General features: G+C 36.4%; 1 protein-coding gene across 3 annotated transcripts in view; it reads right to left on the reverse strand.

Annotated features, from left to right (window-relative positions):
• The window catches only part of CCSER1 (coiled-coil serine rich protein 1), a 770,064-nt gene that overhangs the window by 590,018 nt on the left and 162,751 nt on the right, over window positions 1-17,295 (reverse strand). For all 3 annotated transcript variants that reach the window (XM_083367020.1, XM_083367021.1, XM_083367022.1), the window contains exon 4: window positions 7,471-7,564. In XM_083367020.1, the coding sequence (XP_083223146.1) occupies window positions 7,471-7,564 (94 nt within the window). The remainder of the gene's footprint in view (window positions 1-7,470; window positions 7,565-17,295) is intronic.

Consider the following 17,295-nt stretch of genomic DNA (forward strand, 5'->3'; position numbering starts at 1 on the left):
TTCTCCTAGGATGCCCAATAAAACTTTTCCTTTCAAAAGTAAATTTTCTAGCTATTGCAGCTGCCAATTGTTACATTGATTAACTACCAAATTCTGGACAAATCTGGTTTATAGTCTCCACTGATCTCAAAAGGAATTAATCTCAAGAAAGGCACAACTATTGGTGACCAAAGCAAGGGAAGTCCTAATCAAATTTCCTGCCACATTTTAAGCAACCTTATTTTATCCACCAGGTAATTCTATTTCATACCTTGCTGCTAAAGGAGGAGGGATTGGGTCATCTTCCTCAGCTATGTCACTTTTCTCCTTTCAGTTCTAATGTCCTAAAAATATAAAGCCTCCCTCTGAGTAATATTCACGATTTGATGACTTCATTGCCACATCCACATAATTTTCGTGGTAACAATTCAGAATCAGCTTTTTACTGCTTTTCAGTGGGATGTTTCTTCAATATCTCAGACTATGTTTTACCCAGAGAATCTCCTGGGAGTCTCTAATCAAGTATTTTAACCAGATCCAACCTTGTTTCTCTTTTGCAAGAAAGATCAGCTAGGTCCTGCCATGTGCTGTATTATTTATGGTCTGGGATGAAATCTACAGGTAATTGTGTCCACAGGTTGTTTTTGCCACTTATCAGATTCTAGATGTAAATGTCATCTTCAAAAGCTCAGGTTCCCGAACTGTGAATATCAACCTAGCACTATGTTGAAAGTATAAAAAAAAAAAAATCCATGCAATCCTCCTCCCTCAATGTAAGAAATAAAGACGGTAAGACAAGGAATGACAATTCCCAGGTTAGAAAGAATTATTATGTCAACACAGACATAAGGAGGTCTCAAGGCCACAAAAGCAGAAAGCCAGGAAAATACCAACTGACTTGAAAAAGCAGGAAGAAGAGGATGCCTAGAATTTAAATCTGCAATATAGACCATGCAGACTGGTTTTCTATGTGTAGATGACTTGTCCCTGTTTACAATGAAGAAACTAGCCCCATCATATCCGAGAGCCTTTTGTCAAGAAAGTCAGTTCATAATTAGGGAGTCAAAGTCAGTTTTCAGCTATAGTATATGTTGTGTATTGGGTTCTTCGCAAGCAGGAGACGAGGCAAGAGAGTTCAGGAAGGAACATGCTTTATTGAATAACAGGAAGTGAACTAGTAACCAAGGCTTCTACGCAGCTATTTATACTGCTGGCCCCTAGGCAGTGGCCAATAGGTTTGAAGGAGCCTATTGCCGCCCTAGAGCCAACCAATGGTCGTCCTGGAGACTGCTTGTCTGAGAAGCCAGCAACCATTACACAGACTCCACAGACTCCCTGATTAAGCAGTCTCAAACAGCATTCAAAGACACATGGTACAGTTCAAGTGAAACAGGCCCAATACATTACAGTATATTTCTGGGAAACCTGTCATCAATGTATATCCGTGCACTCTTTACAAAATAAGCTTTAGCATTCAAAAGGTGGAAGATGATAGTGGATAGTAGCACAAATCTACTATATCTTCCTAAGAGGAAAATATTTTTCCCCCCAAATACTTTTCCTTTAAAATGTGTGGGTATTGCTAAATTACTGAGAACATAATTATAGAGGCAAAGGAGTCTGTTTCTTCTTTCAATTCTTCCTTTGGGATTTGTGTGTATGTGTGTCTGTCTCTCTATTGGTCTGGGAAGGTGATGGTAAATTCAGTGTCATCCTATTTTTAATTAAATATTATCTGTCTCATTGCAATAGGCTTCGGAATTATCTTTTCATAGACTGAAATTGGTATTGCTGATAATGGATCAGGATTCAGTGAAGATTTTTTTTTAACATTTTCATTTCCGAAATTTGAAAATCATCTTCAGTTGCAAAGATGATAATGTTCTGAACAGTTCCTAATTTTTTTAACCAGTGTCTCTTGAGAATATTCTATGAATAAGGTGGAGAATTTTGATCCACTTTAAGCACTGCTAATAGAGCCGGCAGTTTTAGAAAGTATTTATTATTAGTTTTATGCACCACCCATCTCGTCTCATTTACAATCCATATCTCCCTTTCAGCCTCAAACGTGAACTATAAATATAATTAACTAACATTATTTGGAGAATTCTGCCTTGTCCGTGGAATAGTTGGTGAAATACCTCCACCCTCAATACAACACCTACTCATGAAACCTACCATAATGAAAAGATTAATATTTAGTAAATTTGAATGTGTGATATTTTAAAAATAGAACAACCTTATTTGGAAATCTCTTTAAGATACTTCCAGACAGAAAATATGCTTGATTAACCTCTTAGGAGTCTACCATTGGAGAATCAATACAGTTTGTTAGGTCAGAATTCATAATCTTTAAAATGTTACATAGCATTTCAGAATCTCCTGATTAGTAAGGAAGAACAAAACCTCTTCAGTGAACACCTGGTAGGACACTAACCTAGAGACCTTAATTATTTCATCGGCATTTTACACCAACAACTCATTATACAGTGTTATTAAAATAGCCACAATGCCACAACATTAAACTTTTAAAATGACAAAAAATGAGATCCATTTAATATTTTTATTATTTTCTAAATGGCACAGAGCGATAAAAAGCTGATATAAAAGTTCTGCAGACAAATAAATAGAGAAGAAAAACATCTAGTACGTGGACATGCTGATTTCAATCAGTTGCCATTCTCATGAATGAAAGTAAATATACGTGTCCCCGAATAATGTTGCAGGGATCCAATCAGTCAGTCATTAGAGAGAAGTTCCCAGAGATGGGCTCCAGCACAAATCCGAAAGCTCAGAAAACAAATAACCAACGTAGATTGGAGTTACAATCTTCTACAGATCACCCTAGGTTGTATAGTTATACCTTAAATTAAACTGTATGTATAGCACTGTATTTTGTCCTTGATCTATTGATCTTAAAAGATCTTAAAATCACTGCAATGAGAAGACATTAGCAATAAACTTTGCTAAGACCACAATCCCTACTTTTGTCCAAACACACAAAATAATGAATCTGTTAAATAGAATCATAGGGCTGGAAGGGATCTTGGAAGTCATGTAGTCCAAAACCTTGTTCAAGCAGAAGAGACTTTATACCACCTGGACAAATGAATGTCCAATCTTTTCTTGAAACCTTCAAATGATGAAGCACCCACAAGGCAAGGAGGCAAGGTGCTTCATTGATTAATTGTTCTCACTGTCCGTAAATTTCTCCTTAGTTCCAGGTTGCATCTCTCTTTAACAAGCTTCCACCCACTGTTTCTTGTCCTACCCTCAAGTGCTTTGGAGAATTAGGTGAACAACAATTGGTTAGGACCTTTAAACATTTAGAGTTAGTTTTTCAAGCTCTTAAAACCCAAAATCTTCCCAAAATGCACAGAAATCAGAATTAGCCATCTCAACTTATTATTTTCCCCAAGGAGAAGAGTTTATATCTGCTGTAATTAAGTCATTATCAGGCTAAATCTGAGTACAATTGCTATATAGGGCCCTTTTAGGACCATAAAACTATGACTACCTGGAGAAATTTTTAAAAAGCATCTTCCAGGTCACCTTTTTGGTCCTAAATGCTCTTCTTTGGCATAAAGCACTAATTGATAAATTTGAATCCAGACTTTGCATAAATGTTTTTTTTTATTCCACAACTCTGTTGGATTGGTCTACTTACTATTGGCAGATAATATCAAATCCTCCTGGGGAAAAAGAATTTCAAAGCAAACTGAATTATTATGACTTTTCTAACAATGCTATTTTATCATTAGCAATAGCACTTAGATTTATATACCGCTTCATAGGCTTTACAGCCCTCTCTAAGCGGTTTACAGAGTCAGCATATTGACCCCAACTATCTGGGTCCTCATTTTACCGACCTCAGAAGGATGGAAGGCTGAGTCAACCTTGAACTGGTGAGAATCAAACTGCCAAACTGCAAGCAGCCAGCAGAAGTAGCCTGCAGTATTGCATTCTAACCACTGCACCACCAGGCTTTTAGGACCAAATCAAGCTAAATTAGCCTTAAGGCAGAGAATATTGGACACAGAAGGTCAAATAGAAAATTCTGTCTTCCCGTGGAATACATTTTATAAATAATCATATTTCAGCTCTCAACTAGTTTCCTACTTATATCAAATTCCAATTCCTACATTCAGGACAGCTTTAACTTTGGGTTTTTTTTATATTGTCCAGCTGATTTGGAAGGGAAATACAATTCCTCTTAAAGCATAATGTTATCTCCGTGGCAAAGGTGTGATAAAAAACATGTTTCAATGGGACATCCATCACCAGTCACTACCGATCTTTCAGTTAAATTTCTAGGGTATTCTGATAACTTCTATTTATACTATATGTGAAACAATTATTTTTAAAAGTAACAAAATTGTGTTACCCGATGTGTAAATTTTAGCCAAAAATGGCAACTGACAATTGGCTCAAGTGCCAATTTTACATATTTATTTTATATACAGTAGAATAAAATAAATTTAACTGATTTACACATTTGGGTATTAAAGCCATTAGGATTGTTAAGGAAATGCTCACTAGTTTTCAGAATCTCCATCATCCCTTTCTTCAGAAATATACCTATATATATACCTATGGGGTATATTTCTACCATGCAGTATTATAGACATGTTATTAATATTCAGTTTGAAATACCAGTAGATTTCAGTAATTTATTGATTTTATATACTGCTTTAGCCATTCCTATTTAATCATTTTTAGCATTATGTGTAGCTTTGTATAAAAGTATACTTATTGCATAAATTTACATAGTTGTATTTATAGATGATTTTGAAATCCTGATTTTACATATAAAAATCTCATATGAACTCCAAAACTGAGTTAATTAACCCAGGAATTAGATTCAACTCCCCACAGATTATATCATTGCCATCAAGTAGGTCATCTCTTATCATACAAGCTATTTATGTGAGGATTAACTGTTTTTTTCAGATGCCATTGATAGAGATGACCTCCTAGAGAGGTCCCATGAAAGTAGATGCTAGGAGTTCAACCTCTCTGTTCTTGTGGATTCTTTTGTTTTCATTTTCTGCAACAGCCCAAGACGTATGTGAGCCTACATGAGTTTCTGTGTGAGAAATGTCATTTCTAAAAGAGAAATGTGATATGGCAGGAAGTAGAGAAGGAAATAGTAGCCTCGGTTTTGATGGCTGGATTAGAAACACAGTATTTAGATGACTAAGCTGTGCTCAGCTGGATAGCATGGAAAGTATTTGCCTATAAAGTGATCAAGAGTTAGACATGACTAAATAGTTAAAAGCAACAACAACGGTTAGATGACTGGTTGTATCATATAAGATTGTGTGCTACTGCCACACCAAGGGGAGTCACATGACACAGGGGTTGGATCTTCTTTCTCATCTCAATAGGGACATGCATTCCAAGGGGTACCTAGAACTAGTAGTATTATATGCAAACTTCAGCTATTTGTAGTCTATCTTAATCTGTTTTGAGAGAGAGCCACACTTTTTTTTTCTTGAGAATATAATTAATAAATTCCTGTCATATAAAACTGATGTCTACTGTTATGCAAGCCAACTGTTCCAATAATCCTTTCCTCTGATAACTGAAGTGCAAGCTCTTTATTTCTACATGGAATGTTCTGAGTTACAATTTAATGTTAAAATGTTAAAAAGATATATTTGAACATATCTTGGATGTATTCAAGAACAAGAAAGGTTAATTTAATACTGCTCCTTTGTGTAAGTGCTTGATGGGCTTTTCACTGTATAAAAACAGTAACCTACTATACAAAGCTGTCATGGTTATGACTCTTGTGTTTTCAAAACATTTAAGCTCCTAATTTATGTAGTGTAATAAGCAGGCACCCCTTAAGCAGATCATGTTTGATTTATTATGCTAACTTTTAAGCATCCAGTATTGACAGATTTCTGGAAACACTAACAGACTCCAAATAAATATTCACGGCATCTACCAAGCAGCTTTTTTTTTAACATTCCAAGTACTTTATGGTTACTTCTCCACAGCAGCCCTATAACAAGAAAAAGAAAACATATATGCCTTCGGTCCTTCCTCATTTTGCTTGTTTGTTTCCCGCCTTTATTATTTTTACAAATAACACAAGGCAGCGAACATATCTACTATGCTTTCTTTCTCTTTCCCCCCCCCCCCACAACAACAAGCTTATGAGATGGGTTGGGCTGAGAGGGACTGACTTGTCCAAAGGCATCCTGTTGGCTTCTAGACTAAAGAAGGACTAGAACTTGTGGTGCATTAACCACTGGACCAAACTGCCTCATCTTCAAACTGTAGAGAGAAAAGCTACAGCAGTTTGATAGACATCAGTTGATGTTAACCAGAAGTTTGTACTTTTTCAGCTCTTGAGAACAGTTTCTTTATTATTCATGAAGTACCAAAGGAGCAAAGAGATCCAGTTTGGTGTAACAGTTAAGGGCATTTGACTAAGAGAAACATGTTCTAGTCCTTCCTTAAGCACAGAAGCTAGCTGGTTGTCTTTGAGCCAGTCACTCTCTCTCAGACCTAGGAAGCAGGCAATGACTAGACAGTTCTGGAAGGCATTTCAGAAAACTGCAGGGGCATCTCAAGTCAAGGATGATGTGTACAACTAAAGAAAACAACTAAAACAAAGCTTGGATCATCTTAAAGGAATCCTACTTATGCAAAGGCGTAAACTAAAGTGATAATATGAAATGAGTGAAAGAAAATGATATAAAAGCATTAATGGTGACAGCAGGGCTTTTTTCTCATAGAACGCTCAGAACGGAGTTCTGGCACCTTTTTTGGATGGAATCTTTGTAGGGTAAGCAAGGCGGGTTGTATGACATGTGTGAGTTCCGGCACCTTTTTCTTTTACAAAAAAAGCACTGGGTGACAGTAAAAGAAGGGCAGGAGGAAAAGGTTAAGGAAAAACAAAACAGAGAGAGATTATCAGGATACCCCTTCCTTATTTATTTCATAGGCAGTGGGTATTAAACTATCTGAAGAATCAATAACCTTCCAGTTTCTAGACAGCTAAGGTTCAACTGTATGGAAAAGAAGCAAAAAAAGACAGGAGAATTAATCATGCAAAGGGGAAAATGCATGATTTTTCAAAAAAAAAAAACAGCAATGTGAATGGTGTTGAGGAAGAAATGAACATCTGAGGAAACTAGCACTGCCTTTGCCAACTGCCTAAAGCAATCTGAACCATTCTGAAATAGATACACTTGAAAGCAATTTAAATTAGATCTATCCCCTATTTTTTCTTTTGTCCTGTTAAGAATTACTCATTTCCTGAATAATAATGATAAATAATAATAATAATAATAATAATAATAATAATAATAATAATAATAATAATAATAATAATTTGGAAGGGACCTTGGAGGTCATCTAGTCCAACCCCACTGCTCAGGCAGGAAACCCTATACCATTTCAGACAAATACAAAGTACTCAGAGTAAAAGCTCAGGCAACAAAAGCGTTTAAACCCTTATATTTTCTTGGGGCTTACCAGATTGTCGATGCTGTGGATCTTCCAGGAATTCCAAATCAAGCATAAGGTCATCCTCTTCCAGGTCACAGGAGCCGAGGTTATTCAATACATCCTGTAATACACCCAGAAAAAAATTATATTAAGGAGGAGGAGGATAAATGATTAAGAGTAGCAGCACAGAAACAACCTAACGGGTTTGTTGGAAACAATACGAATTAAGTGAAGAACTGCTTCAATACCAGACACAGACATAAAGAACGTACAATATATAAATTGAAATTGACAACAAAGGGAATATTTTCAGCACTGTCCCATCAACATGTATTAAGTCAAGAGCTGTGGAATGTTTAACAGATTCTTCAGATATGAGAACAACCCCAGTAGAACAGGGTGGGGGGGGAGGAGCTCCATCTGGTTTTACAGTGTTCTCCCAGTGATAGTCAGTCAGACCACCGATAAATTGTTATGTTTAGAAAGGGTTGCATGGGTTGAAGAATCTAATCTTAATTTTGATCCAAAAATGTATCCTCTTGGAAAATAGGAATTACTTCCTTGGGAGGAAAGCCATGGCAAATCTAGACAGCACACTAAAAAGCAGAGACATCACCCAGTTCACAAAAGTGCGTATAGTCAAGGCTATGGTCTTCCCAGTTGCAATGTATGGCAGTGAAAGCTGGACCATAAGAAAGGCTGAGCGCCAAAGAATTGAGGCCTTTGAACTATGGTGCTGGAGAAGACTCCTACGAGTCCCTTGGACTGCAAGGAGATCAAACCGGTCAGTCCTAGAGGAGATCAACCCTGACTGCTGTTTAGAAGGCCAGATCCTGAAGCTAAAACTCAAATACTTTGGCCACCTAATGAGAAGGAAGGACTCACTGGAGAAGAGCCTCATGCTGGGAAAGGTTGAGGGCAATAGAAGAAGGGGACAAACAGAGAATGAGGTGGCTGGATGGAGTCACTGAAGCAGTAGGCGTGAGCTTAAATGGACTCCAGAAGATGGTAGAGGACAGGAAGGCCTGGAGGAACATTGTCCATAGGGTCACGATGGGTCAGACATGACTTTGCAGCTAACAACAACAAATCTGATTTGGTAGGTTGGGTATGTTACAGATTCATCAACTCTTCAACATGAGATATGAACCATTAAAAAAATACTAGACTAGGAAGAATATAAAAGAATTTATATGAAGCCACCAAGGGATCCAAAACTGACTCCTTTGTTTCTTGCATGTTATCTTGATAATGCTTGTAAACAAATACCTCATAAGAATTGATGTAGAAATGTACTAGTTATGCTAAATTAACTCTGTAATCTGTTAATTTGATTTTTTTTCTGTTTTAAGTTGTGATATAATTCCCTAAATAAATAGCATTATTCTGGCTCAGAAAACTGTGGTTTTGAGACCAATAAGAAAGAAGAAGAAGAAAGAAGAAGAAGAAGAAGAAGAAGAAGAAGAAGAAGAAGAAGAAGAAGAAGAAGAAGAAGAAGAAGAAGGAGAAGGAGAAGGAGAAGGAGAAGGAGAAGGAGAAGGAGAAGGAGAAGGAGAAGGAGAAGGAGAAGGAGAAGGAGAAGGAGAAGGAGGAGGAGGAGGAGGAGGAGGAGGAGGAGGAGGAGGAGGAGGAGAAGGAGAAGTTCCCTAATTATCATTGTTGCTCTTCTCTGTACTCTTTCTAGAGCAGGAGTCTTCAAACTTGGCCCTTTTATGATTTGTGGACTTCAGCTCCCAGAATTCCTTAGCCAACGTGCCTGGCTGAGGAGTTCTGGCAGTTGAAGACCACAAGTCATAAAAGGGCCAAGTTTGAAGACCCCTGTTCTAGAGTCACAAAATCTATTTTACATCGTGGTGACCAAAGATTAGTCTCAAGGTCAGTGGGACAAGATACTTCAAAACTCTGAATATAGTAAACTGTTACTCTAATGAAAACTGACTAGTAAACTGTTAAGCTCACTGAGTCTAAATCAGTTCCCAACCTTTTCTATACCCTGCACCCCTCGAACGCTTTTAATATATTCTCACACCCCTTACAAAAGTTTGAAATAATGGCAATGAATTATGCATATACACTATAATTTTGAAAACCCAACTTATTGCACCCCCTGGAATATCGTCTCGCACCCCTGGTTTAAATATTAAGCTAAGTAATTAAGACAGATACTAAGATGATTTTCAAATATCAAACAATTATTTATATAAAACATTAGAGAACAGCATGGTGACCTAGAGGTGGACATCTCGCCTCACAATCAGGAGTTCAATCCTTGATAGCTCCAGATATTTCTTTCTCTGGGCACAAAGAGAAAATATCTGCTGCTAATACCATATACAGTAGTTGTCAGGAAGGGCATCTGGGCAGTAAACGCTCAGCTCTATTCAGCCACCTGAACTCCACCCTGACGCAAGGAATCACAGGGTCATTAAAAGAAAAAAACATTGTATAAAAAAAACTTAGAACTCAAAAACACTGTCATTCATCATAATTAACTATTCTAACTTGAACACCTCTTGTACCCACCTTTTATAAAATTACTATTGTTAAGGCTATCTATAGATTCAACTAGTTCAGACTGCAAAAATCTGGATGACCCCAGATGGCACTAAAGAGACATAGAAAACTCTAACTGCATCATGTGGAATTTAGTAAATCCAGACATAGTTCTCACTAGAACTTGATAGGCAAAGTTTTAACAGTATGTGTGTGCCGGTGTGCATGTTTCTATGGTTTTTAACACTACATGTCAAGTTTTAGTTTAAAATCGCCTCATTAAACATATTCTATTAGTTAGGAGAGGAGAGGAAAGGAAGGAGACATTTTTCATAACTAGTCCAAAAAAATGCTGACAGATGAATGCTGACATGTTCACCTTTTTTTTTACCCCTCAAAGGTTTAATTACTGCTTGCAGAAAAATGTTTCAGCAAAAGGCCTTAATAAAAACCTCCATTTATTTTGAAATAGCCCCTTAGAAATTCTAAAATACAACTTCCTTCTTTTGCTAAACATGCTGATTTTAATCCCCGCTGTACATGTAAAATGAAGCTAAAATAGGCTTTGCTGTTTTGCTCAACAACTTATATTTGTATTGAGACACTTCTCTTATGCTAAAGTGTGTGCCATGTCACCAAACAATGCAGGTAAATACCTCTGCAGTAGATTTAGGCACCTGCAAGCTGGCTGATAACTCTACTTTATAACTCTAAAAGCCCCAATCATTTTTTCCAAGGCATGGTGGTAGGGATGGGGATAGAAACTCTAAACTGAGAGAATCGCCTTTGAGTTCCTTTTCCCTCAATGTAAATAGGTAGCAGAAGCAACCTGTCTCTAGAAGACTTGCCATTGGGATTCAAAATATCTACCCCAATGACCTGGGAAATCTGAAACCAGTAAAGAAAACTTGGCAAGGAAAATGTAGATCAGGGGTCTTCAAACTTGGCCCTTTCATGACTTGTGGACTTCAACTCCCAGAATTTCTCAGCCAGGCATGGTGTAGATAGTAGTGTTGCAGGTGTCTTTTCAGTGTGGCTTTAACTCAACTGGTGGTATGGCATCTCTCACACACTCCTGAGAACTTTATGCATTCTTCTTGATCAACCCCACCCTCTCTCCATGCACCCAATCTGCAAGGCATCTCTCGCCTTGGAAGTCCTTCCAACAAGGAAAGTATGGAATCCTTCTGTAATTATTTAAAGGCAAATCCATCATTACATTGGGTATTTAATGCCAGATTACCACCAGCAAGTTAAATTTATTCAAATTTACTTCATGGATTCTCAAGACAGCACAGAAATGAAAATGTTGGAACTCAATCTGCGACAGATGAATTACTGAAAAAGCTATGATGACAATGAAACTCATACACTGAGTCCCTTCTACCTAAAAAAGAACAAATTTGAGACGTGCTGGAGTGACGTTCCACTGTCACTGATCCTGAGTAGCTCTTGAACATGAGAAACACTTTAATGCACAAATTGTCAAAAAGGCTCCATTTTTATACCAAACAACACTGACTGATCCAACAGCACATTGTGTTGAAAGAATGAGGAGGTGGTTGGCAAATAATTTCAAAGTCCCATTGCTCCTCTGCCAGCTTTCAATACATTTTTTCCCTCTTGGAGATAATGGCTGGCATCCTCAGCTCCAATTGGCAAACAACTAGAAACTAATGGCAATGTGTTACTTTGCATATTGAAGAATGAACCATGAGAATGAGCTTAATAACCTTCCAAGAGGAGGATGTCTATTCCAACAATACATGGTGACATAACTGCTAAAGACTGATGGCTACAGGCTGAGTTACATCCGAATAAATCAACAGCCTTGAGATCCAACTGATGCATTGAATGATGATGACTTTAGAAACATTGGAAGGTGCATCATCCTCTCCTGACATTTGTTGGTGGACCAAGATATATTCTGGAACAATATCAAGATGCCATGATGCATGAAAGTATGGCAATGGTTCATTTTCATTACAATGACCCAACAGGTCACAGGTTGTCTAGTGCAGAGGTCCCCAACCTTGGCAACTTTAAGATTTGTGGACTTCAACTCCCAGAATTCCTCAGCCAGTCTTAAAGTTGCCAAGGTTGGAGACCCCTGGTCTAGAGTATCCCTCTTTCCATGCTACATTATTGCATTAACTCCTACCTATTTTAAATAGATATCTTCTATATAAAATTTATCCTCATGGAACTGCAAGAAATTAAAATGCAGCATGCTTCTGTAGATGTTTAGAAGAGGTACCCTCTTCTAGGAGTTTGAGAGTAGGAAAAGAGATTTAAAAAGATAGGAGGGGGAAACGATACAGCGGAGGTAACGCATTCCATTTATTATTTTTAGGCACCAGCTTTGGTATTAGCAACTCGAATATTGGGGTTGCTTTATCAAATCAAAGTAAAAACATAAGAGAAAAGAATAACATTCAATAGGCTCCACTTAGTTGCAGGGTTCCATCTGTTGATTTGTGGTCCCTCCCAACATCCTGATTTATCCAAATGCAGAACTGTGTTTGTATTATCTAAGTGTAAAATGTCTAGAACAGAGTTTCTGAACTTGGGCAATTTTAAGATGCATGGACTTTCTCTCCCAGAATTCCCCAGCCCCGACTTCTGAGATTTGGAATTCCACACATCTTAAAGTTGCCACGGTTGAGAAACATAGGTCTAGACTCTAGCACTTTCCTAGAACTCATTCAAAGATGATCTCTTAAGTTTTTCTCAGCCATTTATATTGGCCTTTTCTTGTTTATTACAGATCGCATAGAAAATATTTATTGTCTCTCCTTATGAACCAATATTCTCTTATTCAGATGATGCCAATTACTATCCAATTACAGCAACATGGTTACAAAATCTTGACTAATGCTTGTGACATTCTGTGTTCTGATTGTGAACATCATAATGAATTCACATCCTATTAATACCAGATGTTTGTTAACAAATTCTTAGGCTTCTACTGTCTGTCTCGTTGTTCAGAAGTTAATTTTGGCTACACTCATAATTAAAGTTGCCATCCTCCAACATACAGTAAATAATCTGTATTGTTATGCCATTGTTTTGTCAGACTTCAACTGTTACTTTGCAAATGCAATCAATACAATTTAATTTAAGATAATCTTAATGACTTACTGAGGTTTTTTTCCCCAGAAAATACCCCTGAGGGATCAATTTAAAATAAAGTATGCTTAAAAATACATGTCATTTTTCCACTTGACAATAACTTTTCAGAATAAGATTAATTTAAGTAAAATAAGAAATAGTAAAATATAAAATAGGGGAGTCAAAAAGCAAGAAGCATATTCCTTCAGAAATTGCATGTGATCTCAATTTTGTCCAACTTTAGAAAAGAAAATATATTTTTTTTTCTTCTGAAGCAAATGTTCTAAATTTTAGCTTTAAAATATGCTTTAAAAAATTATGTCCTTGAAAACACAGCCAATCAATAGCATTGATGATGATGATGATGGCTTTAAATGTACATGTTTGAGGGTATATTTCATTTATTACATTTCAGTAATTTTACCTATAGAACATACCAACAAAAATCTCAACTACATAGGTACAACAGAAGAAAATCAATAAATAACAGAAACATTTTAGAGAGTTAAATTTTTCAGTTAAAAGGACCAAAAATATTTATAACTATAACTAATTAAATATTTTCACAGATTAGGTTCAGAAAAACAACCAGCAGCATTAAAAATAGAAAAGCTATTTATAGCAATGTTAACTTCATGAATTGTAACTAAGTAATTCATAGTAATAATAAAAGATTTCCTTTTAACTTTCAGAAATTCAGAATAAATAAAATCATATGATAAACAAAAATAGGGGGAAGATCTATTTTACTTCTGTCATTCCAATAATTTCTGTGCATTATTAAAGTACAGGATATTCTGTGTATTTCTTAAATACTACAGATTGTCTTTCACTACATGACAAGGTTGATTGGCGGACAATAGGCGTGTGTGTGTGTGTGTGTGTGTGTGTGTGTGTGTGTGTATAAAGTTTTGGTGATAATAAAATTTCAGTTTTGGCAACTAAAATTTTTCATGATGTTTAAAATGACAAAACAGTTGTTTGTTCATTGGCCAGTTTAGAGCTCTGGAAGGCTTTCATTATACTTATTTTGTGAATATTCTTATTAGCTCAATAACCCATTTTTTATTACTTCAAGATCTACTGTATTGCCAGGTCAAATTTCCCAAAATTGTTATTTCAACATAGTTTTAAATCTTAACTATTTCATGCAGTTATGAATAAGAAGCTGCTTTTTTTCTTTCTAATTTTGAAACACACTATTTACAAAATTATCATCCGTACCACTGAGTACTACAGCTCTTATGCTTCAAATATGAGCTTATTACAAAAATTGAAGCACACTGATGTTATGATTTATATAATCTACTTATTTTATTAATATATGGCTTAATTTTAGAAGATAATTATTCAAACTTGTTAATGAGCAAAGGTCAAAGAAATAAATAAATACAAAACTGCGTGTATGAGCATGTACACTTATTGTAAAGGGAAAAGTTTCCCCTGTCCAAACATGTCTGCCTCTAGGGGGCAGTATTCATCTCCATTTCTTAACTGAGGGAGCCAGCATTGTCCAAAGCCCTTCCATCATCATGTGATCAGCACGACTATAAGCTGAGGCACATGGAACACTGTTAGCTTCCCACTGAAGTGGTACCTATTTATCTAGTTGCATATTTCAAACTGCTATGTGGGCAGGAGGTGGTGTAAGTAACAGGAGCTCACCCCATCACGCAGGCCTCAGGTCTCAAACGTGGACTGTCAGCTTTTGAACTGATAAGCTCAGCATCTTTACCCACTGAGCTATCACATGAATAAATATACTATTATTCCTGCAATGATAGGTAGCACTTTTTTTTAAAATCAGCAATCACAAAACAATGAAATTCCAAATCTAACTAAAAGCAATTCACCAGGAGTTTGGAGCTGGGATTGGCTTTGGGAAACTGCATGCTCTAAAAGAAAACCTGTTCCTTTTCATTTGTCTAACAGGTAGAGCAATAACTGCTATTGATCACAGCCCATTTACAATGCAGTTTGCAGGAAAATCATCCCCATGGGATTACTACTTCAAACAGGTTAAAATGTTTTTTAAAACCGTATCTTTAAATTATTATTTTTTTTCTGCTTCACGTTCTGTTTCACTGGAGCACAGCCAATTTCAAACCTTTATAGAATATTCCAGGATAGGGTAACTGTCATCACTACACATATCCATTCTTAATATTGATGGCAATCATGACACAAATATGAGAACAACTGCTATTTTTACCAAGAATATGAATGTGTTTCTGCACAGTAGTTAGCACATTATGCGTGTAGCTGTAGGAGGTATGCTGAAGCTCGTCCTTAATATCAGTGCAGGTACTCCTCAACTTATAACCACAACTGGAACTTCTATGTGGGCGTTAAGATGCACCTAATTTATGAATCATACTGTCATTAAGTGAATCCAGCTTCTCCCGATGACTTTGCTTATCAGAAGCCCCTTGGGAAGGTTGCACATGGAGACCCCAGTTGATGCAACTATTGAAAAGATATGCCCATTTCCAAGTTCCTAAATATTGATTATGTGACCACAGGAACGTTATAAGTGCAAGAACAGGTCGTAAGTCACTTTTTTTTCTGTACTGTTGTAACTTCAAACTGTTGTTAAACAAACAATCGTAAGTCGAGGGCTAGTTGTATGTAAAACAGGGCTCCTCAATCCCCCGGCTGCAGCCTGTTCAGAACCAGGCCATACAAGCTGTGGATAAAGGTGTGAGCAGTTCTACTTGCATGAGTGTTAGGTGCTTGTGCTTGTGCTAGTGCACAAAGCTCCATTTACGTGAGAATTGGGCACATGTGCCTGCGCACGCACCTGCCTCTGGTACAGAACCCACCACCCACCAAGCTGGAAAGGTTGGGGACCACCCTTGTAGTTTATCCATTTGTGCTGAACTTCCTTTTTAAAATATTTACCATATTCACATACTTAATCAAGAACAAAGTTAAGAGTCTTATCTCAAGGATAATAAACTCAATCTTCCACTCAGTGGCACCAAAAGAAAATGTTCTCTTTATCTTGGTTGCTATTGAGTGGTCCTCAAGATTTTCGCAGCTTCCTGATAGCTGCTGAATCGGAGCCTCAGATCCACTGAGTTCAAAGGGGCTTAATCTCATGAAATTGAATATGAGGTTTGTAAATTTTTCCAAAAAGGATTTGAAAGGCAAGCATAAAAACTCTTTTTTTTTATTGAATAGCTCCTCTTTTTAGGCTTTGGCATGAGTCTAGAAACAGCTGCTTTAGGAAAAGAAGAATAATGGATTATTTTAATAAATAGCATAAATATGTTGTGGTTGGATAAGGATCAAAGCAGTTCTTCCAAATCTTATTTGAAGCATGCAAAACTTTGGTGGATATTTCTTTCTCTGGTATCAGTGGGACAAAAAAATGCTAACTGTGATAAAACTATAATTCATAGATCTGTAACTGCAAGATGTCTACATTAATTACACGGATTTAAAATTCTTTTTAAGAGTTTTATAAATAAATATCTAGATACCTTATACTTTTTCAGTATTCTCCTTCCCATTTAAAAAAAACAGCATTAAATGACTTATTTCTACCAATGCACTTCAACATTGGCCATTTATGGGCCTTTTTAAACTGATTTGTCACCTTAATTTAAAATGGAATGAACTTGTTTGGTGAATTGTATTACCCTTCTGTATAGCTATGATCAAAATTTATTTATTTATTTATTTATTTATTTATTTATTTATTTATTTATTTATTTATTTATTTATTTATTTATTATTTAAATTTGTATACCGCCCTATTCCTGTAGGACTCAGGGCGGTTTACAGGGAAAAATTAAAAATACATAACATATAAAGTTAAAATCGATTAAAATTAAGATTAAATTAAGTCCCCGAATTTAAACTAAAACCCCATTAATAAATAATTAAAACCCCTCAGTCTGGGCCAGACAGCTAAAAAAACCAGGTTTTCAAGTCCCTACAAAATGAGCGAAGGTCGGGGGCAGTCCTAAGCTCCGTGGGAAGTTGGTTCCAAAGGGAACCAACTTTTGGAAGTTGGTTCCAAAATCACCATCAACCATGAATAGGTTTTAGAATTCTATAAGAATTTCAGGTCCATCACAACAAGGACTTTCTTTCCCATCTGCCTAAAAAAAGAAAAGAAAAGAAAATTTGTTTTGCTTCTGGGGGAAAGCACTTAACTATTACACTGAATGAAAAGCATTCCAAAAACATTGTGGAACAAAGAGGAGACACACCACTTTTCACTATTAAGTTTGAATTTAT

Source organism: Vipera ursinii, assembly GCF_947247035.1.
Source record: "Vipera ursinii genome assembly, chromosome: 7".
Classification (NCBI taxonomy): Eukaryota; Metazoa; Chordata; class Lepidosauria; order Squamata; family Viperidae; genus Vipera; species Vipera ursinii.